The following is a 26005-nucleotide window of genomic DNA, read 5'->3' as shown; positions in this document are numbered from 1 at the left end:
GGGTCACACTTAGGATCCCACTGCATGCCTTTGCACACCACACAATGCGTTTGTATGTCTGGCACTTTCACAGCAGAGAGGAGGAGAGATATGAGGCCTAACTGGAAAGCTCAGGCATTCTACTTTAAATTTCCCTGCAAGTTTTGTCAGGAAGTTCCAGCTAAACTGAATATACACTCTTTCACCATTAACTGTTTATCAGTCCTCGTTCTCTCTTCTCCTTTCTGCCATAAATAAGCTTCCTTTAGTCCTTCTCTCTCTCTCTCTCTAATAGTTTTCTTACAAATGAACTCAGTATGAAACACTTAAGTTTCCCTCCTTCTGTTCAGTGTTGTAGTCAAGACCACCTAACCTGAGACCAAGACCACTGCCTCACTCTAGATGACACAATAAAATGTGAAACATGATCAAAATCACTTCTCAAATTGATCTGAAAGATCCACATTCCCATTAAAAACACCTAGATATTAAACACTCAGAGCTGAAATAAATGTAACCATCTTTATGTAATACTCCTGGGTGACTTCTATCATTTGGTGAAAAGAAAGTCTGCACACCAAGACAGCTCCTGGATGAAATTTTAATACAAAAGCCCAGAAAAAGTAAGGTTTTGGGCACAAGTGAAGTCTGAAGAAGGGTAGCTGTGCCCAAAACCTTACTTTTTCTAGGCTTTTGTATTAAAATCTCATCCAGGAGCTGTCTTGGTGTGCAGGCCTTCTTTTTGCCATTGTTACATTTTTGTTTCTGCACCCTTTTTGACTTTTTTCAGATGTGCTTGTTCTCATCACTTTTACTTCCATCATTTATCACAGAATGTAAAACAATTATTCATAGTTCATCACTATAGTCTTTACTTTTCTTGGCCTTTCATAAACAATACATAAAGTTATGTTGTTTTTTAAACAACAGTCTTTGTAAAAATGGGTGCTGTTTCAAAACCATATAGCTAAATGTGTAAATCTGAAAAAATGGCAAACAATCATCGACAGTAAGAGTTAAAGCCACGTTTCTCTCTTGTACACATTAAAGCTGCAGTATGTAAATTTGATAAAAAATCTGTTTTACATATTTGTTAAAACTGTCACATGCCGCTACAGTATGAGACAGATAATCTGTGAAAAAACGGCGCTCCTGCACCTCCTCCCTGAGCTACTATTGCCATCTGCAGAAATGTTGATAGCAGGTAAAAAAAGAACTTCTGTTTTACTTGCTATCAACATTTTTTGAATTACTAGAAACAGCTAAGAATTTCAGCTGTTTCTGTTTTGCACAGCTTCTTATTTTAGCTCACATTCCTAAATTTAAGAGGACTTTAAATCGTTCTAACAAAATCTTTTTGCCACCTACAGTATTTCCTTCACCTTCTCTTCTCAGCTACTCTGACTTCCAGACATACTTTCCTCATCCTGCTCGTTTCTCTGCCTTACTTACTCTCAAAATCCACAACATCATTGTGACCCACCGGAGTTTCCAATCTGGTCCAGTCAAACCATTAACAATCTAATTTGATTCATCATTCTTGCCCTGTGATAAAAAAAAAAGGGTCCTGGAAAACAGCGCTCACAATCACAGGAAGTCCAAAGTCAATGTCCCGAGTGACTTCAGATCATATGACGATTACAGCTGTGGTTAATTTTAAATATTTTGTTTCATTTGACATTTGAATCCAGGATTTAGTGGAAGTGACTGACGAAAGGTTGAAGTGGCTGACTGCTGGTCTTGTTTCTTTGTCGTCAGATCACTTTGTCGTGCTTGTTCATTTTTCTGTCTGTTAGGTCAGTTTTTACCAGTTCAGTTTTGTGGAAACTTAATTTGTTGGTTTTGTTGAAGCAGTTGGTTTGCTGTGTTTTTTTTATAGAATGTGGTTTGGTGGAATAATTGAGAGGCTCTCTTACCAAACACTGGGCTAGGATTGTGTGTGTGTGTGTGTGTGTGTGTGTGTGTGTGTGTGTGTGTGTGTGTGTGTGTGTGTGTGTGTGTGTGTGTGTGTGTGTGAGAGAGAGAGATAGGCCACACCCATGATGTGGGAGTGAAGATTCCACCCTAGTCCAGCTGCCAGATGGAGTTAAATACTGGAAGCAGTTAATTTGCGTGTGTTTAGGGACCTTTCTCCATAAAGGGAGAGAAAGGAGGAAATCCGGGTGTGGAGAGGCAGGATGTTTGGATGGAATGCTCGGGTGCCACTCAAACAGTTTGTGAGCACAAAGAGGAGCTACAGAGGGCACAGCCACTCAGGGGTGGGTTGAGAGAAATTAGGGGCCTATTCCAGGAAGCAGGTCCAACAAACTCTGAGCTTTAAAACATGCTCTGAGTTGATCAACTCTGAGTTTCCTGTTCCAGCTAATCAAAGAAAATTCAATCAACTCTGAATATGTTCACGCTGAGTCAGCGTGAGTTAGAAAAGAAAGCCATCATCAATGGAGCGTCAATATCAGGATTCACCATGACAAAATAAAATGTAAATAAAATGCAGAGCCTCCATTTTAACCCAGTAGATGGAGGATCGTACGTGTCAGTATGAGTTTGTTATAAAATATATAATTTCTTTTATAATGTCTGCTGTCATCATTTCCACAACCTGAATCATCATCAGAGGAAGCTGAATCCTAATTTTACATTTGATTCATAAAATCTAATTATTGAGCTGCAGCCTGATGCAGGAGGCAGAAAGTGAAGATAAAACTGTGGAGAAACAGCTCAGACTGAGTTTACTGACCGACCTGTGTGTTAGAGACTGAGACAGCAGCAGAGGTGCCTTAGGGTCAGTTTGTTTTTGTTTTAATTTACTTAATAAAAAACCGTTTTTGCTGTACTTTATGATCATTTAACTGTTGAAATTATTATTAATAAAATTTGAATCTATTGATGGAATAGCAACCTCACTTTATTCAGTTTTTTTTTAATTGAGAATTTCATTATTTCTGCCTTTACTGGATAAAAATGAGTAATGAGATTTAGAGCCAAACTCTGCTTTAATGTATCCACTTTAACCATTTCTAATCTGATCTAAGATCTAAGTGATAGATGAAGGCTCTCTGACAGCCACAGCAGAGATGTTTCACTGAGTTACTGATAAAGGTCAGAGTTCAGCCATAGGCAGCTTTCCAAATCTGTAATGAATGTACAGTTTTGCCAATAAAGGCAAGCATTTATAGGTTTTAAATATTTCAGTACAGTTTTGGGATGATGAGCCATTTTAATTCAAGAATGAAAATGAGGCCATTATGAACGGATCGGGACCGGGATGAGCTGGGAAATGACTGGAGTCTGAACTGGATCTGGGTCTCCTCTGGTCTGAACTCATGATCCTGGAATAGATTAGTGTGTATCTGAGGCCCTTCTGTCTGTGGTGGAGACTGGTCATAATGAACGCTGCCAACACCTTTTATTTTTAGCTATGTTGGGAAACCCAGGGTTGACTGTTCAAGTGATGCAACAAAAGGTGAGTAAAAGGAGGAAAATTGGGGGATGGTGAGACAGGAAGCAAAGGAGCTGTAGAGCACAGGAGCAGCTGCTTTGAACTGCGGACCTTAGTTGGTGAAAAGCACACCTTTTAAATGAGGATCTTCGACCCTGCCTGGCTGGTTCTGTTGTTTCGGGGTTTCTTTTTAATCCAGTTTTTTTGGAAGGTGGATCCATTTTTAATCAGGGAATATTTGGAGTTTTTAACAAAGGACTGAACTGGGAACTGCCAATAAGAGCCTGTGTGCTAAGGAGGTCTAAGGAGGAGAAGTCCACTGTGTAATTAGGAGGTGGCCGGCCTGATGAAAACACCCAGGACCTGGAGAGGAAGAGATCGAGAGTTGCAGTCCCAGGATCTCTAGTGGAAACTCAATCCCCACTTCCACAAGACCTATTAAAGTGGGTGAATGCTCTCTCAGCAAGTCCAATATGGGACTGACTGCTTATTCCTTTGAATGACCACCTTTCCTGTTAATATCTGGATTGTGGTGCCCTTGGGCCCTGGACTTCAGGCCAGAATTGTACTCCAGCCCAGTAGTATCTTTGAAAGAAAATACATTTTTGTGAACTCTATTTCCAGTGTGGTGGTTTTCTACTTGCAACTATTAGAACTTATTTTTTCCTTAATATTGAGGCAGTTTTTGCCCACTCTTAAACATTTTTCTTTTCTTTTCTTTTCTTTTCTTTTCTTTTCTTTTCTTTTCCTTTAAAAAAAAACTGTTTTGATCCTTTTAGAGGAAATAAAGCCCACTTGTTGTGTCTGTTTCGAAGTTAACTTAATGCCACATCATTATCAGAATATCCACTATTCACCAAGTTATGGTTTTACCAGGTTTGGTTATGCAAAAAGATAGAACCCACTAGCTGCAGTGATACAGGATAGGCTCCTGACACCCTGAATTGCATAAGCAGAATAAAATGGATGGCTATTGTGTCCTTATAAAAATATCAATAAGGGTAACTACTGCCTAAGAAGACTACCAACCCACAGAGCTGAGTTAGACTTGAAATTAAGTTTTGCTGCAGATCTATGATGTGCCCAGTTCCAGTGTGCTGGGCGATTGTTTGGCCTCCAGCAGTCTGTCCATCCCGCAACAAGGAGCACCTTCACATGCAAGCAGTCGAACTTTGCTCAGCAGGCAAACTGTGATCTCAGCCACACTGTGAGGCAGCACTGGAGTAGCTTTTACTATAGCAGTACACAAATGAGGAACTTGTACTTTACTTTCTATGAAACTTTTGACCTCTACTCCATTACAGAAAAGATTGTGTTTCCATAATTATCCACCAGTTTTAATTATTTTACAAATTAAAATCTTATATTGTGCATAAAAAAATATGAAGACATGTGAAATGTGTTTTTCTTTTCATGAAACCACCAAAGAGTCAAAGTGAAACGATTGGTCAACTTATCAGATGATCAACAGACCTTTCTTCCAGTTTCACAAGTGTGTAGATTTACTGATTTTTCTTTTATTTATATAGAGAGAATTTCTCATTCATTTCAGAAACCACTGAATTATATAAATCAGAAGCCAATCGTATAGAAAACTGCAAGTTTAATAAATCATCATAAATATTAATATTAGCTGCAGTTGATTTAAAGTACTTTTACTTAAAGGATCTGGATGCTTCCTCTCCAACTCATGTGAGGTTTGAATAACAAATTATAGCTCATACTAAACAATAAACAGTATGACTTTAAAACATTTCTAAATGACTGTCCCTGTAATGTCAGTGGTTGGCCCACAAGCCACATTATTGTGTCTGTCTCAAAAATGAAAACTAAATTAGAGCATAAATAAATGAATAGATTTTACCTATTCTATATGGTGAATCAATTTGTATGAGGTGATTTAAACTTCAGAGTAATATGTTTTTAGGTTTATGAAACTGGTGTGCCTGATTCAGATGACTGACCTGCAGTGTACCATAGATGAGCCTCAGATGGAAGTGTTCTTTCTATTCTAGCCGTGTGGTTGTGTTGCTGTGGCTCCAAATGCCATTAAAATATCTCTGTTTCTGATGTGTAGTCTGCCTGTGCCGGCTATAAGCTGGAATGAGAGGGAGCCGAAATAAACAGACTAAAAATAACTGAAGAGTGACTGAACAAGGCTGTAGAAGATTTCTGGAGTGGGAAAGAATTAAAGGGATATGAACAGGACAGAAGTGATTTAGTGTGCTTTAGAGGTTCTGACTTTGTCTTGGTTCAAAACAGAGGAAGGGTTCACAGGAAAGAGATAAGGGAAATCATGAGGACCACAAGTGCTCCACTAAAAAATAACCAGACCTCAGCGTTTGTGTGTGCAGACTAGCAGAAAGTGCCTAAGTGCAAGTGTTGTGGTTTACTTAAATATTTCTAATATTTCATCCACATCACAGGGTAGTGTAGCTGTAAGGCCTTTAAGAAAAACATGCCTTTGAGTTTGTGGCACATTATTTCGACTAAATACGAGTTTTTATATACGTGAATGGCTGCGTGGATCATTGTACTCATCTGCTGTGAGGCTCGTTTTACAGGTCAGGAGTTCATGCCCTATTCTTGATTCTTTGGATATTCCCCCCCAAAAACCCCCCACAACGTTTCCGAGATAGTTTCGATTTCGGCTACCGTTGCCTAAAGAGGAGATGATATTGGCTGTGCCCGCCCACAGCTCTGCTTATAAAGGGACTGGACCTTCATAAACATTCAACCTTTTTTTTCTTTCAGTTCATTCGAGACATCGTCTGGCCAACAGCGTTTTGACTCGGAGAGTTTTATTAACAGACATCTGGACATAATGATTTCCTGTTATCCTTTCCTGTTATCCTTCATTTATTTGACGATCGCCTTCGTGTCCGGCAATGGTAAGTGTCCCGTTATCTGCCGCGCTCTCAGATTTTCCGCTTAAGTTTCTTTGTAGAACTGATAAAAAAAAAATTAAATTAAATTTAAAAAAAGTTGCAGCAAGTGTCGCTTTCACACAACTTAGTGCTCATCTTTTGCTTGATGCGTTTATTGTAAGTCTCAGAGATTTAATTATTTCATTATATATCGATTTATCAGAGTAAACGACTGAAAAGTAAACGACAAATTGAAGGGACTCAACATAAAGTGACACCAGAACAGCTTTAGAGCGTCTTGGAATTGGTTCTCCAAAAAAAGATGGAAAATCATTCTTCCTGAAGAGTTTCCTTTATTGGGACTTTTGGTGATGGCTGAGAAACCAGGCTCCACTGATATAAATCAGTGATTTACAGCTGCCCTGTTCGATCCCGGGAGGAGACGCAATTCCCCTTTGTGATCGTGTCGGGAAAGGCGTCTGGAGTGAAACTTTGCCACATCAAACACGAGGAAATGCGGGCTGTGGCGAACCTGTGCGTGTAAACCGACAGCAGCGTTCCCACAAACATGTCAGGCCAAGTTTCCATTTATGATGAATGTATTTTCTTAGCAGGGGACTTCGGAAATTTTCATTCAAATCAAATGCAGCAGTCTGTAACCTGCACAGTTTATGTGTGCTTGAAAGTTAGATCAAAATTTGAGACTGCGTCTTTTCATAGACTGTGAAAGCTGTAACATAACATTCACATGTTTTTTAATAGTCATTAAACGATTCAGTGACTCGTAACTCATCTAGATGAGGGTGCTGTCATCCTAGAAGAGCCCACTCCTGTCAGGAATGTTCCTAACAGGATAAAGTGATCACTCAGAACACCTTTAGACTGATTTATGGTGACTCAGACTGTGCCTCACGCAAAATACCCGCATCACAGTGTAAAAGAGCCACAACGTCCCCTCACTGTAACTGTTCGAGTTTTTCCTTTAATTTGTCACATGGCTGTATATGTGCATTTATATATTTTTAATGGATTGTTTGCTACACGTGTTATGTCATCATTATGTGCACTGTAGTATGATCTGTAGACTTCTAGTGGCATGTAGTCCACAGTATAAGCTACAGTTAAATGCTGTACTTTTAATATGCTACATGTGTCTCCTTTCTTACCACTAAATTATTATTGTGAACCTGGTGCACCATGCTCTGATATCAGGTGAAAGGTTGAACACATTAAAAAACGTAATCTACTTGTATACCCTTGCTGATTAATTGTGTGGCTTATTTTAAATAAACAAATATATACAGAGAGAACATCAGAACCATATAATGTTAAATAAAAACTAGGGCTGGGACTTTAACGCGTTAATTTCGATTAATTAATTACGGGGAAATTAACGCGTTAAAAAATTTAACGCATTTTAATCGCACTTTGCACCGTGGAACGTTTCTCAGTGCGCGAGTTCCCGGCATACAGATTATATCGACGCACAATGTCCAAAATAGGGGCCGCATCCTGCGAAGGACCCGGCCCACGTCTTTCGCAGCCCACGAACACCACAAAGGCGAAGTGAGCAGCTAGCCTTCATATCAGCCTCACCTCTGCGTAGCTCATGTCGCCTAGCAACCGTGAGTGCGAAGCACAGCTGTGTAAAAGCAGCTGTTAAACGGAGAACGAACTTTTTCTCCTTTTTGTGGTTTAATTTTAAGTCTTTAATTCAAAATAAGCTGTTAAAACAAGCATAACACATTTCAACATCAAGGAATACAGCTGAGAGAATGATTAATTTCCAACTATAACAAGTGAGACATTAATGTTGAATAAAACTATCCAGTTATGATGCTTAACTTTAATTTCAGGTGTTTGCTTATCACAGGAGCACTTCCACCCTTCATTGGTCTGTGTAGTAGACTGGGGGGAAAATAAACAAAATTTTGAAGTTTAAGCTTATGTATATTGATTCATTCATCAACTAAACTTAAATTAATATTTCTCATGTCAAATATTGAAATGCGATTAAAATGCGATTAATTTCGATTAATTACAAAGCTTGTAATTAATTCGATTAATTTTTTTAATCGAGTCCCACCCCTAATAAAAACATTTTGTTAAATACCTGCTTAAGGACAAACAAACAAAAAATGACAGGAGAAATTGATGCAGCAATTAATGAGTGAATGCTATATAAATACATTAAATATATAGATACAGTATAAACTACACTATTGTAAGATACAGAATATACAGTGATGTTTGATTGTAGATTCTTCTGCTAATCTATAAATATTTACTGTGTTTCTTACAGATCTTAACTGTACAGAATATCCTGTATTCACTCCATCCAGGCTGGTAGTGAAGCACGGTGACCCAGCCAATGCTACATGTGTTGTGTGTCAGAGGGACTGCCATGGAAATATTTTTGACTTGGAAAAAGCTTGGGGAGAAGTCATAAAAAATGGAACCACACTGTTATGGACCATTAAAAAACTGACTGAATGGGACATGGATATCCAGTGCTTTTATAGCCTTGATGATGGTGATCAGTGTATCAGCAAGCTGGATATAACTACCTACCGTAAGTATACTTATTTTTGAACATGCTGCTTGCTACTGATTTTTCATCATTTATATTCAGAATTCAACCTCTTTGCGTGGATTCATGCTCTCAGCTGTTGTTCTTTACATTTTTGTCTCTTTCTCTGTCTTCTCAGAGCCTCCAAAAAGTGTCTCCATCAGCTTTGTAAACCACACTGGGCCCATGTTTGAGCATCAGCAGTACAGACTGCAGTGCAGCGTACAGGACGTAGCTCCTGTTCAGAACCTCACTGTGACCTTCTACAGAGGCTCTAAAGCACTGGGTCACCTACAGTCCAACAGTGAAGAGAAGAAAGCAGTGAACAAGATCTTCACTCTGAACATCACCGCCAGTAAAGATGATGATGGAGCCCTGTACCGGTGTGAAGCCAAGCTGGAGCTGGGACCAGATGGACCACAGCCCCCTCCAGTGGCGAGATCACAAACTCTCACTGCCTCAGTTTACTGTGAGTTTTGCATCTTTGGTCATTTTGCTGTAATGAAAGAAGCTCTTTTATCTGTTCCTCAAAGTTTGACATTTTTAGCATGTTTGATGTCACTGGTTTGGTTTTCTGTCCTTTTACTCTTTTGAGTCTTCCTCGCAGCTCTCATCAGTCTTAATGAACAGGCTCTAAAAATCATTATCACCAAACCGCTGACTGACACATGCTGGTGAACATAGAGGAGCTTTTAGCTGCTAAAACATCAAATATTTCCCTCAGGAGTTTGTGGAGACCCAGAATAGAATTCTAACTAATGTGTGGAACGTGAAAAAGTGATAATAGTTATTGTATTTAAATCCTAAATGACAAAATGTCAGTTATTATTGATTAAAATGTGGAAGCAATGTACTGTAAAAACTGTTTTTTAAAGTTTTAAACCCACTCCAGAAGTATTCATTACAATCTGTCACCTTTCACAGTGATATATGGTAGAATAATTATCTAACTGAACATATCTCTGAACCTTGAGACTGACCTCTGAATGTCACACTACGTGTAAACTTTATGTCAGATGTTCAGTGTGGAGAGGATTAACCTGCAACGTGACTAGAACAGAAGTAGATAAACTGGTAAAATATGAGCCTCTGAAATCTAACAGAGTGTAGCAGCACAAAGTGAAAATGAAGAACTGTGGCCTGTACTGTGGACAGAGTTATGGTGACATGTTATTTGGTACTTTCCACTTTCTACTGTATATTACGTTAGTAAGTAATGTGAGCTCATTTCCAGATTGTTTCCATTTTGCTGAAATATTGGATTCTATTTTTCACTCTTCCAGTCATCACAGAGGGAAAGATAGAGTTCAACACTGATTAAATAAATAATGTGTTTGATGCTGAAAATGGGTCCATGTGTGGTGCAAACTCATCTATTCCCATTTTTTCAAAAATGTTGCCTTCTGTTTCTCCTTCAATCATCACACAGATATAGATGAGATGCCAAATCCAGTTAGTATCACAATCACAGAAGGAGACCCTCTACACCTGAACTGCTCCCCTGTGGGAAACCCCAAGCCCACCTACACCTGGACACTGCCATCAGACCGCTTTTCTTCCCACAGTGACAGCGTCCTCACTATCGATACTGCAGGCTTTGAGGATAACGGACAGTATATCTGCACTGTGAGCAACGAAGCAGGGAATGTCACCATGGTGTTTAATGTGGATATAAAAGGTGAGGGTTTTTTTCACATTCAGTTTCAGTTCAACTAGTGTTTGGGTTTTTTCTGTTTGACTAATGTAAAATATTCTGTTTTCTGTCTTCTTTACCAACCCCCCTCTCCCAACTCTGCAGCCAACCCCTTCATGTGGATAATAATAGCATGTAGCTCTGTAGCTCTTCTGGTTATCATCGCTTTTGTGCTGTATTTTCATTACTATAAACAACACCGAAAGGGAAGCTACAACCTAAAGGATGTTTTCCGTTTCCCGGCTAGGCACATTGCCTTGCCTCTTGTACAGCAAAACTGTGACAACCCGTGAACTGTGGACGTGACATGTGGACAGTCTGGAGCTCTTGCTTTGACGTTAGGTGCCGTCTAATTCTTGGAGGGAGCTCGCCAAATTTGACATCATCCCTGGTTTGATTCAGGCAATGCTTACCTTCCTCTACTGATGACATCTGATGGTGTAATACAACAAAAATGATGCAAGGAAGCAACGAGTTTAACTGAAGTGACCTGCAACCTGAATACTGAATGGAAAAAGCTCCGTCCTCTTTTATCAAACTTCTGCTTTCCAAGTTCCTGTCAAACAATCATGAACCTTTACAATCACTTCCTGTAAATATGCTGACTTAAGTCAGAGGCCTTGGATTGTACTGCTTTTACTGCACTGTCAATGCAGTAAAAGCACATCGAAACACTATCAGTCACAGATTGGCCTCTCCAGAGCTCGGCCTCCTCTAGTGCTCAGATTATTAAAAGATGTCACCAACTGTGTGGATTTAAACGTGTGTGGAATTAAAAGGCCAACTCCTCTAGGAAACTTGGCAAACACATCTAAGTCTGTGCGTGGACACACGCACCCTCATCTCCTACATTCCCAGTAAAGACAGGAAGTTTCACAGCTGGCTGCAAATATCAAGTGGCTGAAACAACCAGCAACTGTAGTTCTTGATAAGCATTATCCAAGCTGAAACTATTTACTCAGGAATGTGAAATTTATTAGAGGATTTTAATAAATCATTTTACCAAAAAAAAAAGTAATAGATGAGTTCTCAAAACAGGATGATACGTCAGAAACTACCTAAAGGCCTGCTTCAAACACACTTGCAAGTTATCAAATTACCATGCTGACCACACTGGGCCCTTTGGGTGTTTTCTGCTTTGCCTGGTCGATAATGCGGCCTTGAGCGGATGCAGACTGAATAACACAAATACTGAATGTCACCAGCTATTTCCTTAAACTGTTGTACAGCCTTGACTTTAACACTGTTGTCAAACCAGCAGCTTAGTGGCTTTGTCTGCATTTCTGCCGCCGCTTTGGTTTCACAGCTTGCAAGAGAGCAGCCTGTTTCCAGACCACCCTCGATTTACACGGTTGACTGAGAAAACTGCGTTCTCTAAGTAGTATAAGCTTACTTTTTTTTGGTTTTATATTAAGTTGTTCATTTTCAATATTTAATGACTGTAAAGGTACAAACTCAAGACTCACAGTACACCAACAACTAAAACGTCTCTATCAGTTTAACGTTTTTCTGACCTTTCCAGCGATGGGAGGAATATCAAGTTGAAACATTTTCAAATACAAAAAAGACATTTTTTTTTTAATTTGCTTTGGAAAATATGAAAATAAATTCATGTCATCAAATCCACACACATGTAAAGGGTTGTACATTGAGTATAACTGCCGTGTAGGTGAAAATGCTGTTTAATGGTCTTGTTGGTGTAAATAGTGCAAATGATTTTATATCTTTATTTAGACATGTGCAGTTTGGATACTAAAGCCTAAAGAAGATTTTCACGGGGGAAATGTGTGGAAAAACATGGTGGTTACTGTCTGCCAGCAGGCTGCCTCAGATTCCCCATTTCTCAGAGACGTGGACAGTGCCAGATTAGAGCCATGCTAACTCCTGGTGGGAAATACACAAGGCTGAAGTATACTGAAATTCACTTTTAATACTCTGAAGTTAGAGTTCCCAGTGAAACACTGTGTATAAGAGCATATAAGAGAAGTGGCCTGTGTGACACCACCCACTGGGCTGTGGGCTGAGGTTTTGAAGCCTCGGGTTTGACACCATCTATGGGCATCCCTTTTCTGACCCTGTGGCCACACCCATCTTTTATGTCATCTGTGATTCTAACACACAACTTGTCGCCTTGCAACTGTTGCCATGTCCATGTATTTGTGGTGTACATAGTATGAATAGTGGAGTACTGTTATTTTGTGGTTTTAGCTGAGTCTTAGTGAAAAAGAGGAACTCTATGAAGCAACACTGTACTAATGCACTGTGCTGGAAATTGTTTATTCTAAAAATAGAAATAAATTATAACCGTTTTTTATTAATAAAAAAGATGTCTCCTGATCTCTCACTGATTCTATTTATCCAGTGGAAAACTCTCAACTTGCCTCTTTGTGTATATCAGAGTCTGCCTGACTTGCTCTGAAGGTTTTACCATGAAAACCCCGAGCACCAAAAACCCCCCAAAGTTACAACTAAACTGGAACTGGTAATTACAAATTTCCTGTTTATGAGATTATTTACCACCAGATTAACTCCCAAACTCTTCTCTTCTTGATATCTGTGGATTTGAGGGGAAACTCTGCTGCAGAAGTTGCGCGTAGGATGAGTGAGCAAATGTGCTTCCTTCCACAGTTCCCCTCACAGGAGGAAGTGTGCAGTGAGGAAGGTGAGGGAAAAGAGCCGAGAATGAGGCCCAGTTCATCCATTCACTGATGAAAGAAGAGCCGCTGTTGATGTATGTCATAGATCTCTTGTTAAACATCATTAACTCTGGTTTTACAGCCTCCCTTGTGTTTGTTATTGTTACAATCAGTTCACCATGTGAGCCTTAGTAGTTTTGCTGCTCTGTAAAGAGCTTTCCTAGTTTACGCTTTTAGCCCTGTGATAAACTGGCAACTTGTGCAGGGTGTATCCTGCCCCTCGTCCCATGATAGCTGAGATTGGATCCAACAGCCACCCGCAGCCCTGATTGAACATGCTGTTAAGATAAAGGATAAATGGGTAAACAGTAGCACATGTAACCTTTTTTTATCTCAGTGAAACAATGTTCTTCATGTTTATAAATATCCACCATATAATGAATAAATGATAAAAGCAGCTGTTCTCATCAAAACAAATTTTGATTTGGAAGTCTCGAATCTTCTGAAAATGATAAAATAATTACGCTGATGAGCTGCTGACAAATGGAAGTAGTCCAAAAATGTATTTTGTATCTTGGGATTTCAGGTCTTTAAGATGCCAGTAAACATAAACCTATTTTCTTACTGGAAGAAATGTGTTCTTTTCCTGTGAGACTGCAATTAAAGCAGGCCTTTCCTTTATGTTGTAATCTCCCGCAGTCATGTGTACAAGAATCTGAAGAATGAACCTAGATGACGGCTTGCTTTTTTCAAGCTGCCACTGGAAAATGTGTGAGTATACAAACACTTCCAGAGGAAACATCTGTCCTCCTGTGTTTTCATACCTATCAGAGTTCGTGCTGAATTGCACAATTGTACGTGTCAAAATATGCTCAAACATTATGTTTCATTTCCTTGATATAATTTCTTTGGAAAACCTTTTATAAGTTCAAAACACATAACAATGGATACCCAGCTAACAGGGAACATTTTGAAGGATGTCTGTCATTTCAGATAATGTTCCAGAATGTTTAAACAAGACATACACAATATGAAGAAAAGAACTGGTCCCCCTACATTACACCTACAGGAGCTTCTCAGTCATGGAAACCCGCGCCATGAAGCTCCTGGTGCACAGTTTTTGTATTGACGTTAATGCCAGAGGAAGCTTGGTTATTGTGTCAGCAGAGTGTTGCAACTTTTACACACTATGCACCTCCATACTTAATGACCCCGGTCTGTAATTTTACATTGTCAGACACTTTGTAGCAGAGTTGCTGTGGTTCCTGAACACTTCCACTTTGCAGTAATACCACTTTCACAGTCTACATAAATGCACGTTAGGCTGACGGCTGATGGTGGAAATGTGAATGACTGCCTCTCTGTGTTAACCCTGGGATAGGCTGAAGCTTCCGCGCTGATTGGCTTTACGGCGCGGTGTTGCCATTGGCTGCGGGCTTCCTAAGAGGATTGCCTCCTGTCCGTTTTCGTCCCGTTTGCTCGCCTCTCTGGTCCTTTTGTCGGTGCACCGCTACTGTAACTGGACGCAAAGAAGTCGGGGGGAAATGAGCGGCGGGTCGGGTATCGACTACAGCGCCTGGGACCACATCTATGTGTCGGACGATGAAGATGTCACCTGCCCGTTCGTGGACACTCCGAGCTTGTTCAGAATGAGACACCGGGTCAGCAGTGAAACTAGTGCTAGCCGTGAAGTTTGGAGTGCTACACCTGGTTAGTCTTACCGGTAGAAGTGACTTCTAGTAGCAAACCGAAAGTCAGAGGGAGCAGACACAGTTTGAACTGTATGAGTAACACCGTATAAAATACGCCACTGCGAGTCCGGCCTAGAAAGGCTCACATAAGCAAACTGAATGATTAACAAACAAACAAACAAGAATTGGCTGTTTAGTCAAATGTATTTAGTGACATGCACAGAATGCAGGTTGGGATTTATTATAAGCCTCAGTGTTGCCCAACACTGGGGTTTGCCCCCTCCACAGGGCACAGGATGAGCACAGAAACCAAAAGCAAAACTGTGTGTGTGTGAGATAAACTTGTAATTTGGGGGGCATTTCCATATACTTTACTGTTGAGTAATGTCAGGTAATTTTAGAATGGAAATTATAACATGCTAAACAAGTAGGCAGATGATGCCAAAATGAGAAAGAAAGAGAAAGAGGGCTAAAATGTTGCCAAAGCCAAACGTGTATGGGTTATTGCGATGTCAGTTAACAGGAAGTGGAAAACCCACCTGTTTTTGCTTTTACTTTTTTTTTTTCATTTCCAGGAAGGGTTAAGTTAGAATGGCTTTAATTTTAGAGTGTCACTGATATGACTGTGCTGGTGTAAATGTCAGCACACAGGAAACAAAGAGGTGCAGAGTAGATGTGACTCTGACTGTGAGGTAGAGTATAAAGATCAGCCGCCTCCTTCACTCTTCTTGATGAGCTTTTCTGGAGCTTTCTAATGCATCTCAGTCTTCATCACATACCTGCCCCCATCCGCAGCTGAAGACTGTCAAATTTAATCATTTGACTTTGAGTTACCTTTATTTTGATGCCTTTATCAACTTTACTTTCACCATCAGCTGTTACTGAAAAAGGTTATTGGTTAACCATAATCCTCTTCTTAATTATATATTGTATGCTAAAGTAATGTAATATCTTTTAATATATTTGACAATAGTTTCAATCTTCTGATTTTTATTTTAACTTTAAAATATATGCCAGGCCTTTCAGAATAAAATGAAATAAAATGACACTGGTTAGAAGGTGAATCACTTTAAAAAAAAAAAGAGTTAGTGTGCGTAAGATGAACGTGTGGTCAAACTGTGTCTGTTGGCTCTGGGTCTAAGGAGCTTATCTTGTTACCTAGTTGTTGACTGAGTAACCAGTATTTCCCTGGTTTCCCTTGTCTATCGTCTTACTTGTTTTTTTTTTTTTTTTTTTTTTTTACTTGATAGGGGGTTCAAACATTAAAAACCTTAAAGGATGAGGGGGAAGTCCAGTGAACATCACTGGAATGTTTGAAACTGATACATGTGTGGAGGAAAATGTTCAGGTTAGATTATTTGGACTGTGTGATTGTATACATTTGACCACCCGTGTGCTTGTAAGGAAGATAAACTCATCTGTGTGCTTATATCGTATCAATAAAGCTCCCCAAAGGTCAAGGCAAGAGTTTGCTCAGACTCAAAGGGGTGTGCTGGGAACCAGGTTCTGAGATCTCATGGTTGTGGGTTTTTTTTTTTTTTCCACATGTTGTTGCTCACATAAAATTGAGAAGTGATGTCATTCTTCTGTACAAACTGAATCACGTGCTACCTAATTCAGTCATGAGGGAACACGTCAGAGACGCGAATCTAAAAAAAGATTATTGCACAACGCAACAGATCGGGTGTTTTAGCAGTGCGTGCACTCTGCTGTTTATTTCTGACTGCTGCTCTGCAAAAAAAAAAAACAAAACACTGACCAAAACTCATCTGTAAAGTTTCAGCTACAGTACTACCTTGTTCACGGTTCAACAGATTTTTACATATAATACATTCTGTTACAAATGTTACCATAGTGATATAGTAACTTGGTTAAAGAGATCCACCTTAACACTGAAAACTCTAGATTTAGGCTCAGCATAACTCGCTAACCCATTAATCTTGCCTTGTAGAACAGTGTTCAATTTTCACAATACAGAAACACTGTTTTTAAAAATAGCACAGACAGGACTGCAGACCATAGTTCTATGAATATATCCAGCTGTTACTATGTATGTCCAATGATTCAGCCCTCTTTATATATATATATATATATATATAATATATATATATATATATATATATATATATATATATATATATATATATTATATATATGGACTATTATTCCATGTAAAAGTGTGTATAGTATATAGAGTATAGTGTATAGTGTGAATTACTTATTTTTATTTTTATTCTTCTTATTTATTTGTGTGTGTATATATGGTTGCAGGTACAAAATACATTTCACTGTGCATTGTACTGTGTATAACTGTGCATGTGACAAATAAACACTATCTTAATCTTAATCTTAATATATATATATATATATATATATATATATATATATATATATATATATATATATATATATATATATATATATATATATATATATATTTCACAAAGAAAATGGGGAAATACATGCAGCGATTTAGTAAAACGTGCAAACATACATTGATATACAGCACATAAGGCAAAAACGGAGTTTGTACAATATGAATAAGCTTGAAAATATTTGGTGAGGGACGTCGCTCCCTCTCCATTCATTTCCTCTGGTACTTGTGCGAAGCGATTGTGGCCTCATTCCACAAGTTCCAGAGGAAATGAATGGAGAGTGAGCATTGTCACCCCCAGGGGCGCAGCTATACTTTCTGAGGTGTATGCGGACACGCACATAAACACACACACACACACGCACACATACACACACAAAACGCACCCTTTTAAGGTTTACTGTGTTCATGTTTGCAGATCCCACTTATTCGTGGTCAAGACATCTATTACAGGCTTTTATTTTCCATCCATTTTCATTTTCATCAAGCTTCTACACTGACATAACTTACTGTCCTTAAACCACTTTGAAAAACTTTTTTTTTGTCATCCCAACAACGTTTTTATCCTTCTCCCTCTTTCGTTTTCTGTTTTGTGCTCCTGAGAGCTTTCTTTTTTGCCTCTCCATCTTCAGCTACCAGGAGGAGGGGAGGTGAGAGAGCACAGAGGCGCCTAATCAGCGCCGTTCCCCTGTTATTGATCATATCATATGCACAAATACAGAAAATGCCGACTTCAGAAATAATTTCTCCGCATCGCTTTGGCAGACCTGGCGTGGCAGGTCTTTGATTTGAAACGACTTAAATCTGCACATTTTGACTTTTTTCTCAAATTTTTGGCTTTATTCTCAAAATAGAATTTTGACTTTTTTCTCGAAATTTTGACTTTATTTTCAAAATGCACAATTTTTTTTCCTCACTGTGGCCCTAATACTCCTTCGTAAAAAAGAAAAGTGTCAAAACCAAAACCATAACATCCAAAGCACAGCCATGACCCCTGATAGCTGCAGACTGATGTTCTTTGTCGGCAGTGGTCAGTGACCGAGCGTATGAATATGCTCGTTTGGTCTTCTTTCTAAATGTAGTCGTGCAAACTTGCAGCAGAGCATCCACAGCTCAGGGGACATTAATTCTCATTATACTCACAATCAGAAGTGCTCTAGTATAATAAATGTATTATAACACAGCTGGGCCTTACTCTGTGGGTCAGAGGAAATGCAAATGTTGCGAGGTAACTTAAAATTATTGAAAGCTAAAGCCAAAGTAGTCTTCAAAAAAAAAATGGGCCTACCCATCTGTCACTGTTTGACATCTTTTTCCTGCAACAGTTACTGTTTTTCTGTAGTTTTTGAATTCATAAAAGCTGCAGAAAATCTGTACCTGATGCACATTATAAAGTCAGTTGTAAGTAACTGTCTTATGTGCAAACTGTTTTCCTGGTAAACATTTGTTTCAAACATTTGTTTGAAAGTGTCTTTGTACTTTTTTCTTCTGATGCCATCTTAAGCTCAACTGTCCGAAACAAACTCCTTTTCTTCTGTGCTCACAGCCAGACCTGCATGCCTGAGATGACCTAATCCTTGACGTCTTTGACATCAAGCAGAGCCAGGAGTATTAAAAAACTGTCAGAAATGTAGTGTTTAGAGCAGTGTTGGTTCTCAGGGGTACATACATTCATTATTTGAAATTTTAACATGATGAATATCAGCATCCACCTTTGTAACAGTATAAAGGACAGAGAATAAGAGAAGCAGCCCACTTTAAATTTGACACATTTAAACAGGCTACTTCTTATGCATGTTCTCCCCACCCAATGCCCCTATAGCTCTTCTCTTGGTGTCCCTGCTTCTTTTATGATTCACTTAGGCTTTCAACTCCCACTATCTCTGCCTCATGTATATTTTATATTTGTCTCTTTGCTCCCATCCACTTTGGCCCTCCACAACAGAGCCGGCTGGAGAGAATGGCTGAGTTTCAGCAGAGAGGGGAGGACCTGGCAAACAACTTTGCAGAATGCAAGAGTCTATTACAGGAAGCCCGTGAGCAACTTGCATACCTAGAAGAAAGAATGAAGGAAGGAGATGAGGATGAGGAAAGGGAGGTCGAGCTGAAAAAAGTCCAGGCCAAAATAAAAAAACTGGAGGAGGATGAGAAGTCTTTTGAAAAATTGCTCGAAGAACACAGAAAAGAAGAGAAGAAACTGCCCTGGAATGTAGACACTATCAGCAAGGATGGTTTCAGCAAGGTAACGCAGGCCATCGAGGCCATGAGATTCAGAGTGACCTGTTAGTGTCCTGATTCACTTTTGTTCTTATCTTAATTTGCAGAGTGTGCTTAACATCAAGCCTTTATCAAAGGAGGAAACTGGGGAGGAAGAGGTGGAGAACCACAAGACCTTTGTGGAGAAATATGTAAAAAAAATTAAACACTTTGGTAAGCAAACTGTGTGTTTGTTGTGTTTACCTTCATGTCTCCACACATTGTCCCATCCCACTGCTTCCCTTCTCCTTCTCTCCTCCCCCACATGGAAAATGTCATTCAAGCTTAATTCTTAATTAAAAATCTATCCTCGATGTCCCAGGAGTTTCAGAAACAGTGCACTGCACATTCACAGAGTTTGGTGACTCTAAACAAACACAAGGTCAAAAAGAACGATCTAATAGCTTTTAGTTGATGTCGACTCTTAGGGCCAACATTTCCCACAACACAATCAAGGACATTTTTTATAAAGGTGTGGATATTCCTACTTGTATTCTTGGAGGTACATAAACAAGACAACACCCATATCCTGAATGGACTCCCACCCGCTCGCATTAGCCGGTAACTCGATGGCTTCACACTTTTGTGTGCCAGAGTTCTTACGGAACAAAACAAACTGGGGAGGGATCACCTTTGTGGCAAAGAAGTTGCTTCACATCGAAATAGATGAAGAGCAAAATTCAGTGTGTACAAATTCCCCTTTTCTTATCTTACACACACACACACACACACATATGTGAGAAAAAGCTTAGGGTTTAGGCTGCTCTGAACATCTTTTACACTCTCACCCCATGAGAGGGGATATCCTTAAGTGTTCATCAAGAACACAATCAAGCTGTGAACAGAAGCTGACTCCCTGTTGTGTTTATGAGAGCTGTTAATCAGAAGGAAGTTGGCTCAAAAGGAGGGAAAAGAGAACTATAATGGTTTGTGTGAGACAGTGGGTCAGTGTAACGTAATAATGATTATTCTGAACTGAGAGTCATGGAAAGCAACTCGGATACAGTCCAAGAATGCAGTGAGGAAAAATAAGCACAATAATTCCCATTTAAATCCTTTAGATTTTATTCAGTTTCAGGAGGATCTAAGTATTTGTTTAGAGCCTACTGTAGAAAGCGATTTATTAAATGCTTCTCTGTGATTTTTAGCAAAAGAAAATGTTATTCATTTTCTCATGCTTATCCAGGTAATAGTGTTTAAAAATTAATGATTGCTCTATAATTTTAGATTATAATTCCTGCTGGTTTTTATTGGTGTCTTTCTTACTTTAGCCAATCTTAAAAAGACCATTAAAAAGATCTTTAAGTCTGCTTAAGATCTGCTTGTATGCAGCATAATGCTCTGTGTGACTGTTTTCCAGGTATGCTGCGGCGCTGGGATGACAGTCAGCAGTATCTGTCAGACCACCCGCATCTGGTGTGCGAAGAGACTGCTAATCACCTTGTTGTCATCTGTATCGACTATGAGATAGATGAGGTGAGTCCAGTGGGAAGCATGTGCGTGCATGTTGAGGGTAAAATTCAGCCAGTAGGAGCCTTCAAAATTCTCCATATACCTGCAGAAACATGCCCTCATGGAGCAGGTGGCTCACCAAGCCATTGTCATGCAGTTCATCTTGGATTTGGCTCGGACGCTGAATGTTGACCCAAGAAGCTGCTTCAGACAGTTCTTCTCAAAGATCAAGGTATGTGCGTGACTAAAACGTGCTTTACTGTGCAGTCACTGTGGAGCAAGTTCTTTTTGTCTGTGTGTTCAAGGGAATTTGGTCATTGGTCTGTCTTTGTGTCCATGTCAGACTGTAGATAAGCCATACCAAGATGCATTTGATCATGAGCTGGAGATGCTGAAGGAGCGGGTCCGCAGCTGTGCGCAGACTCGCATGGAGACTGCTATGAAAGAGCTGGAGGAGGAGGAGAGACAGAAGAGACTGGGCCCAGGTGGTTTAGACCCAGTAGAGGTCTATGAATCGCTGCCAGAGGTAAACCATGCATGCAGACATGCACTTGAGAGAATTTTGGAACAGTAATTTTTCAGGCATTAATAAGTATGATGCATGCTCCACATTTCAGTGAGTGCTTGTATCATTTTTTTGCCTTAAAAATCTCAGAGACAAAAGAGAAGATAACATGCTGGAACAGAGGATGAAGTGTTGATTGATGGTCTGGAGCTCTGCAGTTGAGTCAACAGAGTATTGGTGACGTTTAAGTACTGTACTATGTGTCTCAGCCCTCGGTGCCGTAGTTCCTAAAATACCACTTAAAGTCAATGGTTTAATAACTAGGAGGGGAAATTTTTTTCACAAACTGACTTGTTGCAACAGTGGCCTCCTATTACAGCACCACGCTCGACCCATTCTATCACACTTTGTAAAGGTAGACTGCATGGCTAGGTGCTTGATTTTATACATCTGTGGCAATGGGACTGAAAACACCTGAATTCAAAGATTAAGATGTGTATTTTGACAATATACTGTATTTAAACAAAAAATTAAAAATAGGAAATTAGTAATAAAGACTTTTTTCCTTTAAGTATATAAAAAGTATGAGAAATTGCGTAATTTTTTAAAGAGTTTAATGCTGTTAAGAACAAGATATGTTTTTTTAATGAATATTTATGTCTTCTTTCATTAGCATTTATAGAGTATAGTCACACACTGCAGCTAAAAACCTCAAAAAAGTCGAGACTGCAAATCAGCCCATCAAAGCTATAATTAGCCTGTGGGGAGTGGCTGAGCAGTGGAGGCAGAAATAACAGGCTTTTCAAAGTCCAGCCACTTTTTATTCTATTTTCTTCCCTGCCGTGGATTATTAGTGTGTCAGATTTACAGTGCAGATTGGTTGTTCAAACTCAAGAAAAATTACACAAATAAATGAATTTTTCTTAAAAAGAAAAGAAAAAATAAGTACCTCCAACATAGAGATGATGATCCAAAACTAAATCAGACGTCTAAGGAACAATTCTGCACTGAGCTAAAGCCCATTTGAGTGGGACCACGGGCGCTATAGCCACTGTAGCCTGCTCACCATTGTGGCCTGACACAGTGATTCAGGAGAGGAGTGGCAATTCCTTCCTGTATAGTCAGTAGCTCCATGGAAATAACCGAGAATTAAATCAACTTAAATAGTTGTGCCTGGGTGGCTTAGTAGTGAAGCCGGCGACCACGTACATATGCCACGTTGTCTCTCTCCACTGTCAAGAAAAGCTCCTGTGGCCAAAAAATAAAAAAAATAGTAGTGCCCAATCTGTCATTCAGGGACTATGGTAATAAGTTAACCGTGAGATAATAAATGTAGATATATTCAGAGAATGTACCTGCTCTATTTAAAATAAACACATTCTTCAAACCTTCTTAGTATGTAATGATTCACAGTCATACACTGCTGGTTCTAACTGTGTTTTTGCATATTAATCCTACTGTAGTCATAAGCTGAAGAAAAAATTGCAGTTTTTTACAGATAATTGCAGTCCTGTTGCTGCAGAGTTTGGCTCTTATTTAGGATTTTTCTTTTTTTTTAACCACACTTCAGCACTAATCCTGACTTTGATAAGTTATTTGAATACATTTCTCTTTTGAACTTGCAACACATTATATAACATTTCTGTGCAGGACCTTAAGTTAGTAGCCTTCACTTGGATATATTGTTCCACCCATCCTCACAAGCAGGGGCGCAGCTATATACTTTCTGAGGTGTATGCAGACACATTTTTCTTCTTACTTCTCCTCATTCATGCTGGTTGTCATTTCGATTTCTGTAGCCACGAAATCAAGTGCGCGCATGACTTTAGGGACATCAAACGTGCACATTGTGAACTTTCCCTGCTGTGGTAGATTGTAAATTGCAGTGAAATAATACAGGCGCAAGCAGTGATCAAAGCAGCGATCTAGCCGGTGCGGAGTCCGCGGGGCGGGCTCCTGTTTGCTAAATGCAGTGCCAGCAGAGCTCCGAAAGTGAAGCGGTGAAATCCTCAGCCCGGCACGAGGGCGTCTCAGACCGGCGCGGTGCCTTGCAATCAACTGCTAGCTAGAACACTGTGCGCACACACACACACACACACACAAGTGTGTTTTGCTATCTTTGTGGGGAATTTCCATTGACTTCCATTCATTTCTACAGCCTAAACCTTACCTTTACCCTTTTCCTAACCCTAACCATCACATACCTAACCCTAACCCTAACCTAAACTCAATTCATACCTTAGCCATAACTCTGACTCCTGACCCAAAAACAGGGTTTCCCCTTGTGGGGACAAGGTTCCAGTCCCCACAAGGAGCAATTGGTCCCCACAACATAGTATATGTCAGGAAAATTGTCCCCACAAGGTATTATAAACATACGCACACACACACACACACACACACACACACACACACACACACACACACACACACACACACACACACACACACACACACACAATGCACCATCCGCATCCTCTCCACATTTACTGTGTTCATGTGTGCAGATCACTTATTCATGGACTTGTAAAATACAAGACTTCTATGACATAACTTACCGACTGTCTTTAAACGGGACAGGAGGAGGGGAGGTGAAGGAGCGCAGGGGCGCCTAATCAGCGCTGCGCCTCTGTTATTGATCATGTCATATGCACAGCTGTTAAATACAGAAAATGCAACTAGAGAAATATTTTCCCACATCGTTTTGGTGCCCCCCCCCCCCCTCTTGTGCGGCGCCCCTATGCATTGCATATAGTGCATACCCCCTTTTTGCACCACTGCTCACGAGGCCGATTCTTTATGCATGCTTACTTTACTGAAGTTGTTTCTGATCTGGAGACAACTGAAGAAAAGTCCTTCTCATTTCATGACCTAAAAAAACGTGTTACTTTGATAATTATGTAGCTGGTGAAAGAGACTGTACTGCCATTTGGATAATCAGGGAAGTCAGTAGAGTAAAGGTCAGCAGACTGAACTCTACCTGTCAGAAGTGAGCGCTCAGTGCAAAGTAAATACTACCAGGTTTACACCAAGTTCCTTTCTTTTTCAGTTAAAAATTATTATTACAATCAAGGAGAAAAGTGATGAACTGATTGTCTCATAGGAACTACAGAGGAGCTTTGATGAGAAGAACATTGAGATGCTGCAGAGAGCTATGAATAAGCTGGACCCTGAGGTGGGCGTGTGTCTCTCCCTCTCCAATCATTAAAAGCAACCTGACCAAAAAGCTTCTGTATGTTTGTTCTTACTGCCTCACAATGATGTCACCATGTTTCTCTGTCTATAGGAGGGAAAATACCACCTGAAGAGGTGTATTGACTCTGGATTGTGGGTCCCTGATTCCGGAGGGGGTGACGATGAAGACGAGGCTGAGGATGAGGACGAGGATGAGGATGAGGATGGGGAAGAAGATTAAAAATAGTCCATTATATATCTAACCATTAATTGAACTACCCACTGTACATTACTATATAAGTGTTTTGTAATGGTATATTGAAAAAAAAAATGTGTGTGTGTGTGTGTGTGTGTGTGTGTGTTGTATTTTCCTTAGAAATAAATATTTGAAGATAAAGCAAGTACAGAGTATTTGTATGAAACAGTTTTTATTTATATTACTGACAGTGATGGCAGATGTATCCCTTTAAAAAGCCGTCTCTCGTCATGGGTTTGCTTAATTTTCCCAAATTGTTTTTGAATCTTTATACAATTGTGAATACGCTGTTAGCCCTCACAATGTCCTTGGGTCTTTTTTGACCCCAGTTGAAATCTATTGCTGTCAAAATATGTCTTGCATTCCTCAAATGATCTGAAAACAAGAGGGGTTGTTCAATACTATCTGCTTTATGATTAGAATCATTTTGAAGCAATTTGATTGAATTTTGCATTTTTATTGAATTTAGTAACATCGGTTGTAATATAGGGTCAAAAAAAGAGTCAAACCAAGTGGGGTCTTTTTTGACCCCAGAGGACAATAGGTGTTAGGATATTGGGAGGACATTACGAGTTTGAAATCCTATAGTTACTCAGGATGTCCTTTTAGTTTTAAAACTGTGGGTGGGTCATGTTTCTCTGCACGCTGCAGTGACTGCAACTCAACCAGCTGAGAAAACACGTTTCTCTTTCGGTACATTTTGAAAAGCACAGTCCGTCTCAGGCTTGAAGAGCAGTTTTTTTTTTTTCTGCCGGGCTGTGTCTGTTGTCCCACTGTGGTGAACAGCGCCACCTAAAGTCATTTTTGGAGAGAGACAGCTGAAAACAACCACTGGTAGAGGCACACAATTAGTTAAACTGAAAGGAGTTTCATTCAGTTGTTGTATTTTTTTATATTTTCTTTTTTACTGTTGTGATACTTCACTTAATTGTATTTTAATGCTTTGGCACCATTGTTTTTAGAAGCTGCAATATCAGTAAAGCATCTCTGGACTGAAAGCAGTGGCCCTGAAATGATAGAAAGAGCCCGAACATTGTGTGCCACTTGTTACAGCCTAATGTCCTAATGTAGGATTCCTCTGCAGAACCTGAGATAAATTTAAAAAATATTGTTT

At 39.6% G+C, this 26005-nt stretch overlaps 2 protein-coding genes across 4 annotated transcripts; both read left to right on the top strand.

The window, feature by feature from the left end:
* The first annotated feature begins 6150 nt into the window (after positions 1-6150).
* Positions 6151-12891, top strand: LOC115779146 (hemicentin-1-like). Its single transcript, XM_030727656.1, has 5 exons — positions 6151-6309; positions 8588-8857; positions 8994-9323; positions 10284-10532; positions 10653-12891. The coding sequence occupies exons 1-5, from the start codon at positions 6243-6245 to the stop codon at positions 10838-10840; spliced, it is 1104 nt and encodes a 367-aa protein (XP_030583516.1). The 5' UTR covers positions 6151-6242; the 3' UTR covers positions 10841-12891.
* Positions 12892-13230: 339 nt separating this feature from the next.
* On the top strand, positions 13231-25579 carry LOC115785430 (hsp90 co-chaperone Cdc37-like). 3 transcript variants are annotated; one of them, XM_030737060.1, is made up of 9 exons: positions 13231-13278; positions 13883-13954; positions 19194-19490; positions 19573-19678; positions 20865-20980; positions 21066-21188; positions 21300-21482; positions 24565-24636; positions 24748-25579. In XM_030737060.1, the coding sequence occupies exons 2-9, from the start codon at positions 13916-13918 to the stop codon at positions 24874-24876; spliced, it is 1065 nt and encodes a 354-aa protein (XP_030592920.1). In that variant the 5' UTR covers positions 13231-13278; positions 13883-13915; the 3' UTR covers positions 24877-25579. The 3 variants fall into 3 exon arrangements, with proteins under 3 accessions (XP_030592920.1, XP_030592910.1, XP_030592929.1); XM_030737050.1 differs by lacking the exons at positions 13231-13278; positions 13883-13954 and adding an exon at positions 14658-14844; XM_030737069.1 differs by lacking the exons at positions 13231-13278; positions 13883-13954 and adding an exon at positions 14759-14893.
* Positions 25580-26005: the final 426 nt, after the last annotated feature.

Source organism: Archocentrus centrarchus, chromosome 1, assembly GCF_007364275.1.
Source record: "Archocentrus centrarchus isolate MPI-CPG fArcCen1 chromosome 1, fArcCen1, whole genome shotgun sequence".
Taxonomy (NCBI): Eukaryota; Metazoa; Chordata; class Actinopteri; order Cichliformes; family Cichlidae; genus Archocentrus; species Archocentrus centrarchus.
Note: the sequence above shows the minus strand (reverse complement) of the source record. Positions and strands in the feature narration are given on the sequence as shown.

Coding starts and splice junctions, on each gene's coding strand:
- LOC115785430 (XM_030737050.1), top strand. CDS start 14,728: ATGAGCGGCGGGTCGGGTATCGACTACAGCGCCTGGGACCACATCTAT. Junction 19,491..19,572: donor GCAAGGATGGTTTCAGCAAG/GTAACGCAGGCC, acceptor CTTAATTTGCAG/AGTGTGCTTAACATCAAGCC. Junction 24,637..24,747: donor TGAATAAGCTGGACCCTGAG/GTGGGCGTGTGT, acceptor CTCTGTCTATAG/GAGGGAAAATACCACCTGAA.
- LOC115779146 (XM_030727656.1), top strand. CDS start 6,243: ATGATTTCCTGTTATCCTTTCCTGTTATCCTTCATTTATTTGACGATC. Junction 6,310..8,587: donor CGCCTTCGTGTCCGGCAATG/GTAAGTGTCCCG, acceptor TGTTTCTTACAG/ATCTTAACTGTACAGAATAT. Junction 8,858..8,993: donor GCTGGATATAACTACCTACC/GTAAGTATACTT, acceptor CTGTCTTCTCAG/AGCCTCCAAAAAGTGTCTCC.